The sequence below is a fragment of the Taudactylus pleione genome, unplaced genomic scaffold (assembly GCF_031769625.1).
Source record: "Taudactylus pleione unplaced genomic scaffold, aTauple2 ptg000366l, whole genome shotgun sequence".
Taxonomy (NCBI): domain Eukaryota; kingdom Metazoa; phylum Chordata; class Amphibia; order Anura; family Myobatrachidae; genus Taudactylus; species Taudactylus pleione.
The window spans coordinates 7,149,810-7,173,212 of NW_028284767.1; the positions used below are offsets into that span (position 1 = coordinate 7,149,810).

Consider the following 23,403-nt stretch of genomic DNA (forward strand, 5'->3'; position numbering starts at 1 on the left):
CACCACCCCAGGAGTTTAGGGTTAGGCACCCCTAAGGGAAGGTTAGGGTTAGGGGGGGAGAGGGGAGGGTTAGGTGACTTAGGATTTCCCCATTGTCGTGCTGACGCTGTCGGGATTTGAACCGGTGGCTAAACAGCCATCGGCATTTCAATCCCATTCCGTTTCACTCTTGTGTGCTAAGTTGACTTATTCTCCTCACCAGTGGGTTTCTTGGGATTGAGCGATTGTTAGCCGTTATGCATGCGCGAAAACCACACTGTGCACGCACAGCGATTGTATTGAGATTATGTTCACACATAGGATTCACTCGCAAAGTGAGTGACAGGTAGTCAGCGTTTGGGGGAGGTAACCGGGGGTGGTTAGAAAAACACAGGTGTGTCTGACTGTTTAAGCACTGGGCATGCATAAATGAGCCATTGCGATCTTCTTCTCAGCATGAGAGCTCTCAGTGTGTCAGAAGAGCCGCAGTGTTTGAGACAGGTCAGACTCCATTCAGAAGCTACGTGACTGCCCGATCTGCGTAAATGTTCCCGATGCTTGCGCTGTTGCACTTTCTTGGACTAATATGAGAAGGCTGCAGTGGTCGTCCTTATGCTCAGGTAAGCTTTTGGAGACATTAGCATATTTTCGCTATTTTGCGACTGCATTAACGTAAATCTTGGAATCAGGCCCTATGTGTAGAAAACAGCAGGAATTTGATTCTTTCATCATAAGACCAGCACTGAAAAAGGTTTTCTTTGTTTGTGTGGCTATTTAGGACATTAACAAGTGACCTTTTTGACAAGCAGCAGGTCTAGTGGTTAACTGATTTATTATTTTTAACCATTTTAAATGTCCACCAAGGCTCACTATTATGATTGCACAGTGGTTAGCATTGCTGCCGCTCATCACAGGGGTCATGAATTAAGGTAGGTACACACCAGGCAGATCTCTCTGCTGACCCACCATTGCGCAAACAGTGCAGCTGATCAGGTAAGCTATACACACTTTCCGATTGACGTGTCGGTGCTAACATCACAACTGGGAGGGCATTTGAAATTGCCCGCCCAGTTGAGATGTCAATCACCGGCAGTTCCTGCAGCAAGTGTACGGGCAGTCAGTTGACTGCTCGTTCAGTGTAGGAACATCAATCATCTGCTAACATGCTATTGTCTGATTGACAAGCATGTTTGCACGATGATAGATGGTCTAAAACGACTAGGGGGCACGCGCATCGCTGGTCGTTTTAGACATTTTAGTGAACGATCTTCAAACGATTAATGAATGATTGAACGATAACGACGTCATTATCATTCAGTCGCTCAGTTTGATCGCCTAGTGGATGGGCACCTTAACCTGCATCAATTATTATTCGTTGGTGGTGCTCCCCTGAGTCAGAATTAACAAGATTCAACTGATCGCTCAGCAGCACGGTGGTATCATGAAGACAGAGCAGCACGTGCTGGCAAGTGTCCTGATGAGAGAGAGTCGAAGGTCTCCCCAGTGAGGAAGTGAGCAAGCCGTCCAGGCGAAACGATCGTCTCCTTAGTAACTTCATATGGGACCCGCCGGTTTGGGAACCAACCCTGCAGACACACCGTGATCCTCTCATCAGACGTGATATGCATTCCTTTATTTAAAGTGCAATGTTCCCGGCACTACCCCTACTCACAAGCACAGATATCGCTACACACACGAATGGAGACCTCCGACTCTCTCTCATTGGGACACCCACCAGCATGCGCTGCACTGTCTTCATGATACCAGCGTGCTGCCAAACGATCAGTTGTGTCACTTTCTTTCAGGTACCATACTGTGTATCTGCAACACATGTGCTGGTAGCGACCAGATGATTCAACATATTGAGTTGATATATAATGGAAATAGAGGTGGCTAGATATTACCACTGCATATACTGTGTCTATTAGATAGGAATCTTAGTAACCACCTTTTTGCTATAAATTGGATTTAATTATCTAATACAGCTTTGGCAGTTCTCATGTATAATTCTGTTAGCAACTTTTGTATTTGTAATAACTGAAGTTACAATACCTTTGAGTGCAAATATTCAAACCATGGTAAAACTGAATTGTTATTATGTGTTCAGAATATTCATATTGGTACTGACACGGAATTCAAATTCGCTTATTCTTGCATGACCTACCTGTATATTTTATGATCAGTAGGTGTGATACAATTAATAAATTCACTTTTATTTTTATGGAACAGCATCTATTTCCGAAAAGAGGAAATTGTGGATCCTTGTATGTGGAAAATAATTGATATCTGGAATTTATCGGTGATTGAAAACTGTATGTATACCCTAGTTTTGTGTACTACAAATCTTTTAATATTTTTCAAATATATTTGACTAATTTATTTTAAAGAAACACGAATAAAAGTTATATTTTAGGTAAATCATTTAAACCAATAAGAGTGCCCCAAAAAAAGAGAGTCTGCTTTGAAATATTATCCACATTTGGGACCAAGGCCCTCATTCAGAGGCGCTTGCAAGAAGCGAGCGCTCGTTCTGAATTAGGGTGGCCGCTTCATTTTTGAAGTGCGGCCTCCTGGTCGTTAGGTAAGCTGTTACCACCCACAGCTTAGCGACCGACCAGGTTGATGGTCGCGATGGTGAACACCATCGCGACCATCGGGGCTTGCGAGGAGACCCTAAGGTTGGGTCTCGGCAGCAGCAAGCCCCAGGGAGCTTCCTGCTCTGATCGAGCAGGAAGCTCCCCACTGACATCACTGATGATGTTAGTGCGGCCGCCCACAAAACGGTAGGCGTTCCTTAAGGAACGCCTCTGTTTTGGAAACCACCCCCCCGGCCCGCCTACAAAACGGGGCGAGCTGTCGATCAACATCGACAGCCGCCCCTTTTGTAGAGAGCTCTGGAGCGAGAGAGTTTCTCTCTCGCTACGGGGCTTGCGCATGCGCAGTGTGGCCGCTGCGCGCGCGCAGGGCTAACCATCGCTGGTTGCGAGCACATCGGTGCTTGCGACCGGGTCTGAATAAGACCCCAAATTTCTATGGCCCAGATGTTACAGTCATTTAATATGACGTTAATATATGGACAAAACATCTGTATGACTATTTGCCTCGGACAGTCTGCTCTTTCTACTGAAGGTCTTTCTTTTGGAATCTTTAGTTTCCTACTATAAAAGCTGATGCTCTTCCTTGTTTGTGCACATATATTTATATAAATAGTTGACACAATATAACAATCAGGTTGGAATTGATGAGAAGGGGATGTTGAACATGTATATACTAATAAGCTCTGTAAACCCTACGGATCTGTGAAATGTCACAGTCAGCCATTGTTACATTTATAGCAATAGCTGCAGGTAAAACGATCAAGGAAAGAGTTTCTTCATATCAATTTGTAAAAATGTGTACTGAGTAATTAAAGATAATTGAGAACGTACCACGCAATTTTAGAAATTATGATTATGTAACATATGTTCAGTGTACCCCAATTAGACATAAACTATTCCTTGGATTAGTTGTATTTATCCCATGCAATCATCGATGGAGACATGGACCACAACACAACCCTAGAACCCTCGGAAGGTGCAAACAACCTACGTTTTTGACAGACTCAAGCTAAAAATCTGACTCTAGGTCTTTATAAGGAGAAGGTCCATTTTTACTTGCTGACTAAGGGCCTGATTCCAAGATTCATGCTAATGCAATCGCAACAGCATTCTCTCACTAGTCACAGTTGCTAAAATATGATAATGCCTTTTAAAGCTTAGCCTAGCTGCTGCCTTCTCATATCAGTCCGATCACGTACAACAGGGTAAACATTTGTAACATCGATGCATATCGGGCAGCCACGAAGTTTGTAAGTCAAGTCTGACCAGCCACAAACCCTGCAGCTCTCCTGACAGGTAGAGAGCTCTCATGCTCCAAAGGAGATTGCAATGGCTAATTTATGTGCACCCAAAAATGGAGATTGAATGGTGCCAACACACCTGCCTTTGCCTAGCCACCCAGCCACCACCCCCAAATGCTGACTACCTGTCATTGACTTTTCGTTATCGCAAAACAATCGCAGCGTGTCCATAGTGTGGCATTCCCAAATGCGCAATGGCAAACTGTCGCTAAGTCTGTAAATATCGGCATTGAGTAAATCTCGCAATCAGGCTCTAAGACCAGGGAAAAAGACCTGATGCTAACATAACAATTAATTGTTTGACACGGGTTCCAGCAGTGCCCAGCACCATGTATACTGATCGACTTATCTGCAATACTTAAGAGTTAAATGCTTTGCAAAGAAATTACAGTACATATTGTTTTAAACATGGAACAAAAAATAGCATTAGTATTGGCTGCCTGTAGTGAATAGTGAGGGAAAAAGCAGTACTATCTGTCAAAACTGAATTGATAAATTCTAGATAAAATCTCCAACTCACAAGCAGAAAGGATAGAAACCATTTTAATATAATGGGCCTGACTCAGCAAGGATCGCAACTGTGGTTACGCAATCAAACGATTATTGTGTTCTACGCATGCATCACACAAACACTTCACTGCGATCAGGACTGTGCAGACCCATCGCAGAGTGATTCACAGGAAGTACCGTTTGGGGGTGGTGATGGGGGTAGGTCGGAGAAATGCAGGCGTGCCAGTGCGCTTGAACGCCGTTGTGGGGGCGTGCATAAATTAGGCACTACGATGCCATACACAGCTTCTGTACTCGTGCGACGAGGTTAGCAATTCCTGAGTAAGGTCAGACCTTGTGCAAGTGTGCATGAGGCTGCGATTGCACTCGATGTTACTGATAGTTTTGCCGTCTTGCTAAGTATTATAGATGTGTGTAAGTTAAGGTGGGTGTCCTTATGTTTTGCTGCGACGGCATAGCGATCGCAGATGATTAGCATATGTTCGCATTTAGCATATGTTCGCAGTGAGACTGCGTGCGTAATCGATATTGCAATCACAGTTGCGATCCATATTGAATCAGGCCCAATATACATAATATAAATTATTGATTTACCTTTTTTCAACCAGGAGCCAGCAAAGGAAAGATGCATTTTGGAAATCATCCTAGCGGTTGGTTGATATAATTTTTAAAATATGCATGTTGGAAGTGGAGTTTCCTTTTAATTAATCTTATTTATAAATTTGGCTAATTATTTAATTATTTCATAATAATTTGCCCATTCTGATTCCAGTGACATACCAGCAGTTTACACTGTAGTACATAGCTCAGGCTGTCATTTTGTTGGTGACCCAATATTTACTACATACAGTAGTCTAAAAATTCACTAAGAACAGGAGTGTTGGTTGCACACTGGCAGATATATTGGCCAATCAATTGATATCGGGTCTGCCGACCTCCGGCCAGTGGGACCCACGGCCAGATGACGGATGATGGTTGTTCAGTGTGTATGAACAACCGTCATCTGCAAATATATCTGTCAGGTGTGTACCCAGCATAAGGTTTTAAGCACTAAATAACACATGCGCAGTGATGTTATTCGGATATAATTGTTCAATTTCTATGGATGTCCTTTTCCCCATATGTGCAAGGCCAATACTGCCGGACCTCTTCAACAGGCCTGGGTAATTAGTACCCGGTCACCTTCCTCTTGGTGCCCCTGCTGGCACCTAATGTGGGGATCAATATCTTACAAGTAGGTTATAAATGATTATTGAGAGACTGGTACACTGGCACATGCTGTATATCATTATCAAAGTAAGCTGTTTGTAACTTTGGCTGTACTTATTGTTATCTCAGCTTCACTTTGGTTTAATCACCATGCTTAGGGTCATTTTGCTATGCAAGGGTTAACAGAGGCAATGTCATCACTGCAGGTGTGGCCATCCTGACATTAACTTACAAGGTCACAGTGTTTAGAACGTTGCTGCTCTGAAGATTCCAGGTTTGGAACTTTGTATGTCTGTGATGTCATAGGCTACTCATTCCCACAGAGCGGCAGGGAAGACATTAGTAGCTCACAAGTTGTCTCTTAGATGGAGATACACTTTTGTGCTCAGCCCTTCATTAAGGGATTTCAGATTGATGCTTCCTAGGAGGGAAGCACAATTCTCATTTCTATCTACCTGATCCTGTCCTAAAATGTTACAGGCTTTGCGACTAAGAACCAGATTCTCCTTTTGCCATAGGATCAGCTTCCTTAAGGACACCAGGGATCTGTCTAGATTGATGTGGCGGGATGTTGCATTACAATATCAGAGACCCACAGTAATGCGTAGCAAGATAAAATTCTTGCCAAAGATAACATTGATGTGCTGTGGCATTAAATACCAACAGGAGGAGCCAGCTCAGATGGTGCTGAAATCTGAACCTTCGTTAGATGATCGGTTCACTAAAGACTCTAGTGAAGAAAATCAAATTCATTATTAACTTTGGTCTGCGCTCTTGCATTCTCTTCTTCAAATTTGGACCACTGTTATTGGCTTATCCATTCACATTAATTTCAGCAAGTATTCATTCTCTTTGGCTTCATCTTGTGCTGAAGGCCACAGAGTCGTCAGGCCCTGCCTGCATTAAACTTGACCGATGGGCTAGCACACGGCGAGACCTTTTCTCTGAAGAGTTCTGTGACATGTTTTCCAAACTACATGTTAATGTGACCCCACACACCTGGGGGTACACTGAGCTCTGCTTGAGGCGAGCCTTTGGAGATGACTACAGACATGTACTGAAGTTCTATAACCGGTACCCTATAGCTTCTGGCTGTATGTCCCAAGTATACAAGGCATACACTGACCTTTCCTTTGTTCAGAATTTGGAATCTCAGTCTCTGGTAGAGAGCGTGGAGCTTGGCTCAGCCCTCCCACCTCCCAGGCCTCAAATTCAAAGTGGAGTTTTGGGATATTTCCACCTTCAGAAAAAAGCTGATAATGTTTCTCCAAAACACCAAGGTATTATTCCTATCCAGCAAGTAGTCCATGAGTCTCTTTCATTCACGGAAGGATCAGAGGAAGATTTACATCGCTTAATATGCGTGGCAGTAAAGGTAAGTGCTAAATAACCCAAATTACCAAAAATATGTTCTTCTTCCATAAAGGAATTTCTTCGCATTGTAATCATTTATTTTTGTTTTTTATCTCAAAGACCATATTCAGCCTACAATGTTTACAATCAGATGTAAAACTAATAAGTATATCAATTGTGCCATGGGTCAAATTATCTTTCTTTTAGGATATACATTTGGATAACATCTACAAGTTGTCCTTTTGGAAATCGACAAAAGTGTATTTTTTGCAGAAAATGACCAGGATACACCAGGAGACTCTGCTGATTAACTTGATATGCAACACTTGTATATCTGTATGTGACAGAGGGCCTAATTCAGAGCCGGACGCTCTGACCAGAGCGCTCGCTCTGAATCAGGGCCCTCCTACCCTAAAAATGGAGCGGCCTCTTGGACGCTCGCATAGCTGTGGGTTACCACCCACAGCTTATGTGAGCGTCCATGATGGTGGTCGCGATGGTCAAGACCATCGTGACCATCGGGCTTGCGACGAGACCCTGCGGTAGTGTCTCGGTGACCGCTAATCCTGGAGTGATTTTGGCTCTATCAGAGCCAAAATCACTCCCACTGACATCACTAGTGATGGGAATGCCTCCGTCTGGCAGCCACACCCCCGGCACGCCCACCAAAGGGGGCGTGCTGTCAGTCACCATCCACAGCACGCCCCCTTTGGTGCGAGACCCGGAGCGACAGCTTGGCTGTCGCTATGCGGGTCTCGCGCATGCGCACGACGGAGCTCCCTCCGTCGTGCGCATTAGGGCACCATCGACCCACTTGCGAGCATCCTGCGCTCGTGAGCGGGTCTGAATTAGGCCCTCAGTCTGTATACAAAGCACAACGGAACCTGTAAACAAGCTGCAGATGCTGCATAGTAGCACTTACTATATAGAATCAGAGATTCAGTCGCGCACAGAGATACAAGTGTTGCATATCAAATGAATCAGCGCATTCCGACAAAGACGCATTTTCAGTAAAACAATAACGCGAAAAGACAGCCGGTGCTGTGATCACACATCTATACAATTAGACCATATACAATATTTATGAAAAAAATGCTTAACCACCAGGTAGAAAAATTTTTGCTCTGCATGTGGTACTAAGGGGCTCATTTATCAACAAGTTTTATTATACGCAACAAGTGATAAAACTCGTTGCACATGATAAATGATGCTCAAGCCAATCAGCTCCCAACTGTGATTTTTCAAACAGATGACAGTTAGGAGCTGATTGGCTGAAGCACGATATAGATAGTATGATAGTGCTTAAAATATAAAAAATTCACTCTTGTCCTTAATAAATTGATAGACTGCATAGTGAATATTGGAACACCCACAAGATGGCGGCCTGTACTGTGTGCAGATGCCGGGTACTGTGCAAACTGGTGGTTTGCCACTGGAAAAGACACAATTAAAAACAAAGGGCCTGATTCAGACCCACTCGCGAGCGGCTGTCCGCTCGCAAGTGGGTCGATGTTATGCACTGAGCATGCGCACGACGGAGGGAGCTCCGTCGTGCGCATGCGCCAGACGCGACGAGCGAAGGAAAGTCCTTCGCTCGTTGTGTCTGATCAAAGGGGGCGTGCTGTCGATGTTGATTGACAGCACTCCCCCTTTGGTGGGCGTGCCGGGGGCACGCCTCCCTGACGGGGGCGTTCCCACGGGAACGCCTCCCGTCAGAAGCCGGCCCACTGACATCACTAGTGATGTCAGTGGGAGTGATTTTGGCTCTGATAGAGCCAAAATCACTCCGGAGCTTGCGGTTGAAAACCTCAACCGCAGGCTCCGGCTCGCAATTTCGATGGTTGCGATAGTCTCGACCATCGCGGCCATCAAAAATCACGCTCGTATAGCCTGTGGGTGGTGACCCACAGCTATACGAGCGTCCAGGAGGACGCTCCATGAAAATGGAGCCCGGCCCTCATTCAGAGCGTGCGCTCTGCTCAGAGCGTACGGCTCTGAATGAGGGCCAAAATTAGAAAAAACAGTGATATAAATGACCATCTGAGCAAGCTCATGATTAAGAAGTCATGAAAATTAAACACCACTTTGTACAAAATATTTTATAAATAATTTTCTTCAACTGAAAAAAAATATATATATATATTAATATATTTTTTAAAATTATCTAGTTGTGATTTGGAAATTACATCCAACATTTATCAATGCACTGAAAAAAACACCAAATATGGCTTCCTCCCTATTTTTATGAGACTCATACATCTAGATTGGGTTGGGGCAATTCCCCCTTCTACCGACACAGGAGTTGGGGTATCCGAGAAATCTAACATGTCCGGACAATCTCGATATCCCAATTCTGAACCGAAAATGTTTGGAATTTCCCCGATTCCTTGAAGGATCGCCGATCATCGATGTCTGCTGACCTGCTTATTTTATCGCTATCCACAGTTCGGAGTTGGCAGAATGGGAACATGGGCTGCATTAGCTTCTGTAATGCATAATACAAGTTTATTTATAGAGGAAATAATGTTATTTTTCCCGGCAAAGCATTTGACCCTTCCTTAGTGCTGCAGAGAAGCTGGCCATATGCTGCACTTACAGTGGGGCCCATAGAGATGTGTACAAAAATCTGTAGGTCTGGGGTGAGATGAGGGTGAGATGGGGGTGAGATGAGGTGTTGTTGCCGGTGTTTCCAAGGCACTTCACCCTGTTCACCCCTAGTTGAATCAACCCTCTAAAGTAGACAAGTTTGCCAGGATCAAGCTTCAGTCATAATGACACTCATTGAAAAACAAATTGTTACGCGTCACTATAATACTCTTGTTGCTTCTACTCAGAGATTGTTCACAATTTGTTTACCAGAAATGTTTTGTTGAATTAGTCAAATTCTTGATATTAAAACTATCCCTTAGGAGCCCCTAGACATAAAATACAAGTTGATAACAGTGTAGGCAGAAGCAGAGCACAACAATGGTCCATTCAGGGACATAATAAGTGTAGCCTGGACACATCTAAGAATGGGGATCATTGCTCCCTATGGTGACCAGACCCAAGGTGTTAAATCCTGAATGAGCCACAAATGTAGCATTCATGATTTACTTGTGCCCTTTTTCCAGTCCCAGAGATCAAAATTTGTATGTGCGTTGTCCATAGGGATCAATAATCCCTATGTTTATTACAATGAATTTCTCTGAATAGGACTCCATAACCATCCTTGAGAGGGACTTTAAGGATATGCAATTTAGTCCAATAATGACAATAGATTTCCCCCCAAAGGTCCCATTTGAACTGTTCCATTGTAGATTACAGCTGTTTATAGGGAACTCTACTCAGACCCGGGCCAAAGAATTTATACTTGATAATAGTTCTTCTTATTTTACCACCAGGTCCTTCACCCAGGTCTTAGGCAGCAAGTAAACATAGACCTTTTCCTTATAAAGACTTGGAGCCTTATCCCTGGATTTAGGTGGATGCCAGCAATTGTGGAGGAGTTTGAAATGCTGATGACCCGACAAGTAAGTAGACTGCACCCATCCAAGGGTTCCAGGGTTGTGTCTCTAGCGATTATTGTACAGGAGAAATACAACCAATCAAAATGATCGTTTGTTTTACTGGTATACGCTAGATTATTATGTTAGTTTATCATCTTTACAAAAATAAGTGAAATTAAGTCAGACTATAAAAGTTGGAATAAATGGTCTTTTAATTATTGATTTATAATCTTTACAAACTGATATATCTTAAATGACGCTCTGGCTGAATATTTTTCTTTATACTGTATTTCATTCAATATTTAGAACTGTAACAATGGCCAACTTAGCTATACATGTAGGGCTTTCACATCTTTATACAGAAATTTTCGTCATATTCTCTTCAATCTGAAGGATTTTTTTCTTTTGTGTGTAAAAAAAATAGCAAAATATATTTATACAAACAAGGAAGAGCATTCACTGTAACTGTAGGAAAATATAGACACCGTACGCCTGGCCTCCAGTAGAAAGCTCAGACTGTCTGAGGAAAATGGAGTCATGCAGGAGCTTTGGGGGTCATTCAGACCCGTTCGCGAGCAAAGGACGCTCGCAAACGGGTCGATGTTGCCCCACTGCGCATGCGCACGACGGAGGGAGCTCCGTCGTGCGCATGCGCGAGACCCGGACTGCGACAGCCAAGCTGTCGCTCCGGGTCTCGCACCAAAGGGGGCGTGCTGTCGATGTTGCTTGACAGCACGCCCCCTTTGGTGGGCGTGCCGGGGGCGTGGCGGCCAGACGGAGGCGTTCCCATGGGAACGCCTACCGTCTAAAGCTGGCCCCACTGACATCACTAGTGATGTCAGTGGGAGTGATTTTGGCTCTGATAGAGCCAAAATCACTCCAGGGCTTGCGGCAGCGAGACCCTACCGCAGGGTCTAGGTCGCAAGCCCGATGGTCGCGATGGTCTTGACCATCGCGACCATCATCATGGACGCTCGCTATAGCTGTGGGTAATCACCCACAGCTATACGAGCGTCCAGGAGGACGCTCCATTTTCATGGAGGAGGGCCCTGATTCAGAGCGAGCGCTCTGGTCAGAGCGTCCGGCTCTGAATCAGGCCCTTTGTGCACAATATTGTAGGTGAATCATTGCTGGGTGGATGCATATGATTCAGAGATTATATTATTATATGACATAACATGAGCCAAAGAACCTTGGTACCAAATTGAGATGTTGTTTAATTTGTTTCAAGGAATCTTTGATTAATTAAAATATTGATGGCCATACTGTCAAAAAGAGCGAAAACATCATCCACCAAACTTTGACCACTATCACCAGTCAGGTTTGTCTCTCTGGAATCGGTATGATTTACCGCCGGACGCACGTCCGGCGGTTGGAATCCCGACACCAGCATCCCGGCAGCAGTGGAAATTCCGATCGTCCTCAGGTAAGTATTAGCTAACCTAATTCTACCCCCTAACCCTAACACTCCCTTAGGAGTGCCTAACCCTAACCTCCCCCCCAGTACCTAACCCTAATTCCCCCTCTAAGCGCCTAAACCTAACCCCCCCTTCCCCGCTGCCTAAACCTAAGTCCCCCGGGGAGGTGCCTAACCCTAACCTCCCCCTGAGGGTGCCTAACCCTCCCCCCCCGCAGCTATTTGCGCTCGGCGTCCCTTTGATCGGGATGCCGGGCATCAGTCTTCTTTAAAGACAGGCCTCGGCATATCGACGCCTGTCTTTAGACCCTTGCCAGGATATGACAATTGGGAAGCCGGCTGTAGGGATTAGGTCCGCCGGCTTCCCGACTGCATAACGTCTTGGTAGGTTGGGGAAGACTATCAAAGTTTCTCATGTTCAGCTACTTAAACTCATAATTGTTATATATATCATTTGATTTAGTAATCTTTTCAGTTTGTATTCATTCTATATGAACAAGTTACTCATAAATATCAGGAGAAGAGCCATGAACATATTGACAGTCTACAGTGTGGTATTCTCCAGCTACTGTGGGAGATTCTCCAGCTACTGTGGAGTTACAAGATGGTTTCCTTTCTTTTTTATAGGATGGTGAACCTTTATCCATTTTCCTGGAAGAGATGGGATCTTCTGAAATCAAGGAGAGGATAGCGGTGATGGGAGTAGACATGTTGCTAAAAATGGTAGGTAAATATTTATTTATTTTACACTTACATATTACACAGAGACTATTTAATCATTCACATCAGTGAATGCAGTGGAGCTTGCAAATCTATATTCCCTACCACACTATGACACGGGTTAAGCCAATTCACTTTCCTGTCTTTGGGGTGTGGGAGGAAACCATAATACTTGGAGGCAAGCCACACAGGTTGACAAACACTGTGCCACCTTATTAGTTAGCTTCTTCAAATTAAGAAAGGTGACCTCTGGGGGAAAGGCACTACGGCAAGCTTAAATTCCAATTTAACTTGTTTTTTAACTTGTTTTGTAAATGGGATTATTCTAGTTTTATTTTATTTAACAGTTCAGTAATTTACCAGCCACTGGCCTATCTATAATGGGTGCAGGGTGTGCAGTGCACACAGGGCCTGATTCAGAGACGGACGCTCTGAATCAGGGCGTTTTTTTTTGTTATTGTGCGACCACCCACAGCTATTGCAAGTGGCCAGGATGATGGTCACGATGGTCAAGACCATGGCGACCATCGGGGCTTGCAACGAGACCCTTGTGGTAGGGTCTCGTGGCCGCAAGCCCCAGAGAGCTTCTGGGGCTGGTGATGTCAGTGGGGCAGCCCACAAACGGCAGGCGTTCACATTGGAACGCCTCCGCTTGTGAAGCCACCCCCCCGCCACTCCTACAAAACGGGGCGAGCTGTCGATCAACATCAACAGCCGCCCCTTTTTTAGTGAGCCACGGAATGAGAGAATTTCTCTCTCACTCCGGGGCTTGCGCACGCGCAGTGTGGCCGCTGCACGTGCGCAGAGCACACCATCGACCCGCTTGTGAGCGCTCAAGCGCTTGCGAGCGGGTCTGAATCAGGCCCACTGGCCCCTGAGTCCAGGGGGACCTATACCGCATAGCCTACACCCTACCTCTCTGGAGTACCGTATCTGCCGGTGCTGCAGACTAAAATCACGGTAGCCATTTTCCCGGTGATTTGCGCATGCGCAGGAGAGATGTCTCCAGGTACATAGAGTGGGCGCCATGTTCCAGGAGACCTGCATATGCGCTGTAGACTCTGGCACAAATCCAGAGTCTTCTGCGCTGCTGGAGAGGAGGGGGCCTGCACTAAGACTGCACATGGACCACCTCCTCTCTTAAATCACCCCTGTTACCAGCATATACTGTATATTTTCAGGAATATGCTGGCACTGTTAAAATGCTTTAAGTAGCATTTAACCTTGTTGATATTGTGGATCCGGCATAGTGTGCCAACATTAATATTGTCAACACTGTCATTGTCAATATGTAGTATGTATTCTGATCACCAAACCTGATGGCCCCAGTGCTCTAAACCCTCCCCCCCCCCTTCCCAGCTTAAAAAACGGGCAAAAATAGTGTAATGAAGAAGCTGACAAAGAGTTTGAAAAATTCCAATTAACAGATTGCCATTTCCTGCTTTCCAGGTGTTCATGGATAATTTCGTCTATGCTGAACTGCACCCCACTAACATTTTAGTGCAAGGGTTTCAACAATTCACTTGTAGACCCTTTGACCAGACCACTTTAGTGGATATGGGTGACACTCTTGTCATAAACATCCACCCCCAGCACAATACACCCAGGCTGGTCTTGCTGGATGTCTCCATTGTGGCTCAACTGCAGGAAAAAGATCTCGAGGACTTTCGGGCCATCATTACTGCAGTAGTACTAGGACAGGTAAGTAGACGAATTTAGAAAGATAGCATTTTTGGACTGGTTGAAATCAAAAAGATCCCTTTCTCTCAACCTGACTGAGCAAACCTTTAGAGACATTGTAACCTCAGGCATATTTAATGGATTAATTGTGTCTGGAACAGAGAAAAAGCAGGTGCAAGACTTAATGTAATATTATAATGTATCTCCCTGTAGGCGGTTAGAATATTTAGGAAGTTGTATGCCTGCCCGGTTGTGACACCCCTACAGTGATCACTGCCCCGTTTCCATCAATATGTTGGTATTTTATTAATATGTTCACTGTATATAAATAAAGAAATGTGTAACTCATGTACTTTTACAATAGTAGGGCAGTGGAGTTGCCAATATGGAGGTGTGTGTTTTCACCCCTAACAAATGGACTGCCCACACTGGGCTCTGGATAGGAATGGGCTCTTGGCCAGGAACATGCCACTGCTGCCGCTGCACAGGGGGATTCTATCCCCATAGTGACCCACTGGAGACAGGCTAGAGCAGCGCGTGCGGTGAGCGGGAAGCGGACCCGCACGCGACTGATGGATATAAAAAGGGACTGCCGCAGGGGTGACTGGGTAGTGATGTCCTGAGGAGAACCTCTGAGGAGAGGAGAGCGGGACTTACCTGAGGCGGATGAGCCGCGGAACGAGTGCCGCGTATCGGAGAGCCTCAGACATTGTGAGGCAGCAGTTGTAGGAGCTTGGTCCGGAGTGTACAGGAAGGGGGACGGAGCAGTATACAGCAAAGGCAGAGCAGTGAGTAACCCATCCAGTCCCTGCTACTGTATTCCTCACTCTCACCCATCTGTCAAAGTCAGCTCCTGGCCACACAGAGATAGCAGCTGGGGAAGCCCTGATAGACTGAGAGCAGCAGGGCAAGCAGCACTCAAAGACTATGCTGTTGTTACACAGGGAAGAGTGATCACACAGAACAGCAGTGCAGTACACATGAGAAGTCAGCTTATCTAAAATAAGTCAGTCACTTGCAAAACCCCTTTTAGGTGATACCTACTACAGTGCATAATCGCTTGCAGAGAACAAAAGTATAGATGAATATCAATGAATTGCTCCATCACCTGTCTGTGCCCCATAGGATCTTCTGTTAACCTAATAAAGTAATATTCATAGTAGGGGTGAGCGGGTTCGGATTTCTGAAATCCGAACCCCCCCGAGCCCCCCCGATCCGAGTCCGATCCGAGTCAGGCTCGACTTTTCCCGCCTGACTCGGATCTGACATCGAGGCAAAACGTCATCATCCCGCCTTCCGAGTCTCGCGGGTTTTGGATCCTATATAAGGTACCCGCGTCGGCGCCATTTTCTCACTCGGCTGTGGACAGTGAAGAGGGAGGGTGGGAGTTAGTGCTGTGTAGTGTAGTGTAGTGTAGTGTAGTGCTGCTGTTGTCCACTACTTCAAAGTCCATAGGGGCTGGCTGTGTTGTGCTGTGCTGCTGTTGTTAATAGGGGCTGTGTCCACTACTTCAAAGTCCATAGGGGCTGGCTGGACTGTGTTGTGCAGTCAGTTCTCCATAGGGGCTGTGTCCACTCCAAAGTCCTGTGCAGTGTCCCAGTCCTAAAGGGGTGCTGTAGTGTTGTCCAGGGGGTGCTCTGTCCATCAGGGGTGCTCCCCCCAAGTGCTAAAAAAATAATATATTTTCTGTGTTTGTGAATTGTGTGCGCAGTAGCCGCACGTGCATCAACAAAGTAGTGCCAAGCGTGCGCCTGTGTCATAAGTAAAGGGCCGGCTGGCTTGACCGTTAAAGGGTGCTGTAACCCCCGAAAGTACACTCCAGTCCAAACCAAAAAAAAATTATTTTCTGTGTTTGTGAATTGTGTGCGCAGTAGCCGCACGTGCATCAACAAAGTAGTGCCAAGCGTGCGCCTGTGTCATAAGTAAAGGGCCGGCTGGCTTGATCGTTAAGGGTGCTGTAACCCCCGAAAGTACACTCCAGTCCAAACCAAAAAAAAAATTATTTTCTGTGTTTGTGAATTGTGTGCGCAGTAGCCGCACGTGCATCAACAAAGTAGTGCCAAACGTGCGCCTGTGTCATAAGTAAAGGGCCGGCTGGCTTGACCGTTAAGGGTGCTGTAACCCCCGAAAGTACACTCCAGTCCAAACCAAAAAAAAAATTATTTTCTGTGTTTGTGAATTGTGTGCGCAGTAGCCGCACGTGCATCAACAAAGTAGTGCCAAACGTGCGCCTGTGTCATAAGTAAAGGGCCGGCTGGCTTGACCGTTAAGGGTGCTGTAACCCCCGAAAGTACACTCCAGTCCAAACCCAAAAAAAAATTATTTTCTGTGTTTGTGAATTGTGTGCGCAGTAGCCGCACGTGCATCAACAAAGTAGTGCCAAGCGTGCGCCTGTGTCATAAGTAAAGGGCCGGCTGGCTTGACCGTTAAGGGTGCTGTAACCCCCGAAAGTACACTCCAGTCCAAACCAAAAAAAAAATTATTTTCTGTGTTTGTGAATTGTGTGCACTGTGGCTGCACGTGCATCAACAAAGGAGCAGCGCCAAGCGTGCGCCTGTGTCCCATAAGTAAAGAGCCGGCTGGCTCATTTCTTAAAGGGTGGTGTAACCCACAAAGTGCACTACTCTCCAGCAAAAATAAAATAATATTTTCTGTGTTTGTGTGCGCTTTAGCCGCACGTATATATATCAATATAACATAAATGGAGGACCAAACTTTCTCAGATAAAAATAAAATAGGGAAAGATCAAGAACCACTTCCTCCTAGTGCTGTTGCTGCTGCTGGGAGTTGTTCATCATCCCAGAGAGGAAGTAGGAACATCACTACTTTTACTAAACAATTGACCCTCCAACAGTCCCTAGCGATGAGGATGAAGTACGACAGCAGTCATCCTGAAGCAAAACGTATAACTGAGGCCTTGACTGCTATGTTGGTGTTAGACGTGCGTCCGGTATCCGACATTAGTGCAGTGGGATTTAGACAATTGATGGAGGTAGTGTGTCCTCGGTTCCAAATCCCGTCTAGATTCCACCTGCATCCTCAAAGCAGCAGCGACAAGCATGCGTCTGTCTGTTAAAGGGTGGTGACACCCTCAAAGTGTGCTACACAAACAATTAAAATATTGTTCTTTTTTTTTCTGTCTTTGTGAATTGTGTGGGCTGTAGCCGCACCTGCATCCTTAAAGCAGCAGCGACAAGCGTGCGTCTGTCTGTTAAAGGGTGGTGACACCCTCAAAGTGTGCTACACAAACAATTAAAATATTGTTCTTTTTTTCTCTGTCTTTGTGAATTGTGTGGGCTGTAGCCGCACCTGCATCCTTAAAGCAGCAGCGACAAGCGTGCGTCTGTCTGTTAAAGGGTGGTGACACCCTCAAAGTGTGCTACACAAACAATTAAAATATTGTTCTTTTTTTTTTGGTCTTTGTGAAATGTGTGGGCTGTAGCCGCACCTGCATCCTTAAAGCAGCAGCGACAAGCGTGCGTCTGTCTGTTAAAGGGTGGTGACACCCTCAAAGTGTGCTACACAAACAATTAAAATATTGTTCTTTTTTTTTCTGTCTTTGTGAATTGTGTGGGCTGTAGCCGCACCTGCATCCTTAAAGCAGCAGCGACAAGCGTGCATCTGTCTGTTAAAGGGTGGTGACACCCTCAAAGTGTGCTACACAAACAATTAAAATATTGTTCTTTTTTTTTTGGTCTTTGTGAAATGTGTGGGCTGTAGCCGCACCTGCATCCTTAAAGCAGCAGCGACAAGCGTGCGTCTGTCTGTTAAAGGGTGTTGACACCCTCAAAGTGTGCTACACAAACAATTAAAATATTGTTCTTTTTTTTTTGGTCTTTGTGAAATGTGTGGGCTGTAGCCGCACCTGCATCCTTAAAGCAGCAGCGACAAGCGTGCGTCTGTCTGTTAAAGGGTGGTGACACCCTCAAAGTGTTCTACACAAACAATTAAAATATTGTTCTTTTTTTTTCGGTCTTTGTGAAATGTGTGGGCTGTAGCCGCACCTGCATCCTTAAAGCAGCAGCGACAAGCGTGCGTCTGTCTGTTAAAGGGTGGTGACACCCTCAAAGTGTTCTACACAAACAATTAAAATATTGTTCTTTTTTTTTCGGTCTTTGTGAAATGTGTGGGCTGTAGCCGCACCTGCATCCTTAAAGCAGCAGCGACAAGCGTGCGTCTGTCTGTTAAAGGGTGGTGTAACTCTCAAAGTGCTCCAAAAAATAAAAAACTATTTTTTTAATGTGTTTGTGACTTGTGTGCGATGTAGCCGCACCTGCATCCTTAAAGCAGCAGCGACAAGCGTGCGTCTGTCTGTTAAAGGGTGGTGACACCCTCAAAGTGTGCTACACAAACAATAAAAATATTCTTCTTTTTTCTGTCTATGTGAATTGTGTGGGCTGTAGCCGCACCTGCATCCTTAAAGCAGCAGCGACAAGCGTGCGTCTGTCTGTTAAAGGGTGGTGACACCCTCAAAGTGTTCTACACAAACAATTAAAATATTGTTCTTTTTTTTTCGGTCTTTGTGAAATGTGTGGGCTGTAGCCGCACCTGCATCCTTAAAGCAGCAGCGACAAGCGTGCGTCTGTCTGTTAAAGGGTGGTGTAACTCTCAAAGTGTTCCAAAAAATAAAAAACTATTTTTTTAATGTGTTTGTGACTTGTGTGTGATGTAGCCACACTTGCATCCTCAAAGCAGCAGCGACAAGCGTGCGTCTGTCTGTTAAAGGGTGGTGACACCCTCAAAGTGTGCTACACAAACAATTAAAATATTGTTCTTTTTTTTTCTGTCTATGTGAATTGTGTGGGCTGTAGCCGCACCTGCATCCTTAAAGCAACAGCGACAAGTGTGCGTCTGTCTGTTAAAGGGTGGTGACACCTCAAAGTGTTCTACACAAACAATTAAAATATTGTTCTTTTTTTTTTGGTCTTTGTGAAATGTGTGGGCTGTAGCCGCACCTGCATCCTTAAAGCAGCAGCGACAAGCGTGCGTCTGTCTGTTAAAGGGTGGTGACACCTCAAAGTGTTCTACACAAACAATTAAAATATTCTTCTTCTTTTTTCTGTCTTTGTGAATTGTGTGGGCTGTAGCCGCACTTGCATCCTCAAAGCAGCAGCGACAAGCGTGCGTCTGTCTGTTAAAGGGTGGTGTAACCCTCAAAGTGTGCTCCACAAACAATAAAAATATTCTTTTTTTTTTCTGTCTTTGTGAATTGTGTGGGCTGTAGCCGCACTTGAATCCTCAAAGCAGCAGCGACAAGCGTGCGTCTGTCTGTTAAAGGATTACATCGGTGACAGCATCCAAGTAGGCATGTCAGACAGTCCGTACCTGTACTGGCAAGGAAAAGAAGCAATTTGGAGGTCCCTGTACAAACTGGCTCTATTTTACCTGAGTTGCCCCCCCTCCAGTGTGTACTCCGAAAGAGTGTTTAGTGCAGCCGGGAACCTTGTCAGCGAAAGGCGTAGGAGGTTGCTTCCACAAAATGTGGAGAAGATGATGTTCATAAAATGAATTATCAACTCTTCCAGGGAGACCAGCCTCCAGAACGTACAGAGGGACCAGTGGTTCCAGCAGGGACGAATTAATACTCTGTGAGGATGAGGATGTACACACTGAAGAGGGTGAGGAATCGGTGGATGAGGAGGATGAGGATGACATCTTGCCTCCGTAGAGCCAGTTTGTGCAGGGACAGATAAATTGCCAGCTTGTTTTGTGGGGGCCCAAACGAACCAATCATTTCAGCCACAGTTGTGTGGCAGACCCTGGCGCTGAAATGATTGGTTTGTTAAAGTGTGCATGTCCTGTTTATACAACATAAGGGTGGGTGGGAGGGCCCAAGGACAATTCCATCTTGCACCTCTTTTTTTTCTTTGCATTATGTACAGTTTGGGGCCTAGTTTTTCAATGCCATCCTGTCTGCCACTGCAGTTTCACGCCTAGATGGGTCACGTGTTTGTGCCGCCCACTTGTGTCGCTTAGCATAGTCATCCAGCTACCTCGGTGCAACCTTTTGGACATAAAAACACTTTTGTGAGGTGTGAGGTATTCAGAATAGACTGGAAATGAGTGGAAATTAAGGTTATTGAGGTTAATAATAGCATAGGAGCAGAAAAACCTACAAATTCTGTGATTTTAGCTGTTTTTATGCTTTTTTTCAAAAAAATACAGATCCAAAACACAAAACCCAGAACCCAAAACACGCAAGGGTGGTTTTGGCAAAACCAATCCAGATCCAAAACACGAAGAAAGATCCAGATCCAAAACCAAAACACAAAACACGAAAAGTGGCCGGTGCACACCCCTAATTCATAGTGAACTCTACAGAACTAGCCAGGATAAGTGTAGCCAGGAGAGGTGGCTACGACTAACTCTAATTGAGCCTACTCAGATATCAGCTAACTGCCTCTGGAGAGATGGGGTTGTATTCAACGTAGTGCCCAAGTCAGCTATCAACATCACTTTACACAGCAAGGCAGAGCGGATTACAATTTGAAACTGCACATTCACTATAAATAAACTTTACCCGTTTAGGAAACGACAGTGCAGGATTTTGCATAAATAGAGGATACTTTGTCTCATTCTCCACACATCAGCCAGCAACCCGGGCAACGTATTTCAAATTACTAACTACTTAATATATATCCTATTGCATGCAGGGGTAGGACTAGAGACTTGTGTAATACATTTTTCGGGTGCACCTGATATTAGTGGTCATTTTGCTTGAGTCAAACTACTGTACAGGAGATGTTATTTGTTCATTTGTGTTTAACCAATTGATTCCAAAGGTGGAGTGTGCAACCAGAGTTAAGTGTTTTCTTATTCACTTAAACTGTATTGAGCCAATTGCTTTGTAACTAAAATATTAACATGTTTGTGTGAGAATCGCTTCTTGGTTAATTGAACTGCTCTTGTGGAATAAATACGTTATTTTATTTTTCATTATTGCCTGTATCTGTTTGGTAACATGCCGGAAGAATCCAAGGTGATCCAGAGACAGAGTACTTGGTAAGGAAACACCCCATCCCAACGCAACATACTAAGATCACTGTACACCCTTAGCAGGGTGTCACACGGTCACTTATTTTGGTCCTCAGTACCCTAGACTAGACAATGAAATCTTACTGCACCAACAAACAAAGCATTTAAGCTATTGCATTGTGAGAATGGTAACACACATGGGCAGATGATCCAAGAGGGGGGGAGTGGGTACTGATTACCCGGGCCCGGGCTTGCTGGAAGGGCCAGGGTTCAGCACCGACCTCCCCTCTTACCTCACAACAGCTGCTGTGTGCTGAACTGCAGTGGGAGACTGCTCGCGGGGAGCGATCACACTGACCGTGCCCCAACCGGCTTTGTGCCAGCATGAAGGGCTCACCGCACCCCCTCCCCAGAGCGCAGCGTCTCTGCAAAAATGGTTGATTTTTTAATCCTAAGGGGGCGCGTGGCCACAGCTCCCACATTAGGCCATGCCCCTTCCCCCGGGCCCGGCGTGGCTCTCAACGCCCCGGCACATGGGTAAGATTGATGAGAGGGCTCTGGGAAGAGATAATAGTAATATGGAACAGAGAGAAAAAGATTGTCCGTTTATTAAACACTGAGCTCTGCAACCAGATTTAGTGACACATTCATGTCAAGTAGGTAAAGTCCTGTAAATAACCATATTATCATGGACTTATCTCTAAAGATCCCATTACATAATTACAAAGGGAAATGAAAACAAAAAATAGAGGTAAAAAGCCTTTAAGCTCAGCTGTGATGAGATTTCAATGTTACAGACTCCATAATAAACCAGGGGTTGTGATTGCCTATTCAGTCCTTTAGTTTTGTTTTAATTTCCATGAGAAGGTAAGTTAGTTTGTCATTAGAGCTTACCGGACTATTTCCAGGACAAGATAGATAAAGACACCCACCAGAACATGACTGTTGTCAAGAGAACGCAATGTAGTAATTGTTATGGATGGAGATAAATGGGCACTCTGTCTTCAGTACATGTTGTTTTCTGAACATGTGTTTGTGGTGACACTATGGGCTTCATTCTGAGAAACTTGCAGCTGGACAAACTATGAGCCTAATTTAGAGTTGTACGCTATGCTGCTCTTTACACAGTTGGCCAATGTTTTTATTACAGCCCATACGTCTAAGTTGGACAGCTTTATTTTTACCCCGCAATTTAGTGTGCAAAACTACACCTTCCAATTGGATTTACCCCTAATTCTAAATGAGGCCCGATATGTGCATGTGACAAAATTGCCTCTGCTCAGATCTGTTGTCCTGTGCTCAGATCTGTTGTCCTGTGCTCAGATCTGTTGCTCTCTGAGCAACAAAATATAACATCTGCCTAAAAGACAATGTGATCTGAAGGTGGAGTGTTGTCTAATTTGCTATGACTTGGGGAGAAATATTTTTGTATGTAATTGCTTAGGTGGGAAATTATATAGTTGCATTAATTTATTTTATTGCGTGAGAAATGAGTTAGTAGATTTGGGAAGATCCAAACTGGTCTGAGACACAGAATAGATTAGTCTAATGGTTAGACATAGGTCTGTGATCTCCTGAACCTGGCAGCCAGTGTCAGCAAGGTATACAAGGGCATTCTGGCATTATAATGTTTCTTATTTTGATAACTGTAATTTTTTTTAGTAGTGAATTTGAAACTTGTTCAAGTACTATACTGCTAACTTTACCAATACATTTATGCCAATAAAGAGTTTGACGGACCTTCCCCATTATACTGCTTCAGTTCTATAAGTACTTGTGTCAATATGTGAAGGTGGTGTATTCTGATTGGTTGATGTAGGGAGAGACAGTGCCTGAACTGATCCTCCGCCATGCCAGAGCCAATGAGTGTACAGATGTGGAGAGCTTCAAGTCTCAGTTGTCAGAGCTGGTGAAGGAGGCCAGGGACAATGCCGTATCTCTGGGGAAGGTGAGCAGCCTGGTTTTATACTGAATATCAGGGCTGTAGCTAGGGTAATGCGGCCGGTGCCATCGCACAGGGCACCACTGGTCAGGGGGCACTGGTTGGGCCTGTCAAATGACTGTTTATTATCATTCTCACTTGTAGCTTCCTCTTATTTCATCCCCAGCATCTTCTGGCCTCCCCTATCTGTTCCCTGGCCCTTCCCCATGAGGCCATTCCCCTTTTTTGGGTG

At 45.0% G+C, this 23,403-nt stretch overlaps 1 protein-coding gene across 1 annotated transcript in view; it reads left to right on the forward strand.

The window, feature by feature from the left end:
• Window positions 1-6,067: 6,067 nt before the first annotated feature.
• LOC148508459 (putative aarF domain-containing protein kinase 2) overlaps window positions 6,068-23,403 on the forward strand; it is a 33,982-nt gene continuing 16,646 nt past the window's right edge. The window contains 6 exon segments of the mRNA XM_088444515.1: window positions 6,068-6,312; window positions 6,314-6,971; window positions 10,333-10,461; window positions 12,482-12,577; window positions 14,024-14,275; window positions 23,049-23,177. Of these exon segments, the coding sequence (XP_088300641.1) occupies window positions 6,068-6,312; window positions 6,314-6,971; window positions 10,333-10,461; window positions 12,482-12,577; window positions 14,024-14,275; window positions 23,049-23,177 (1,509 nt within the window).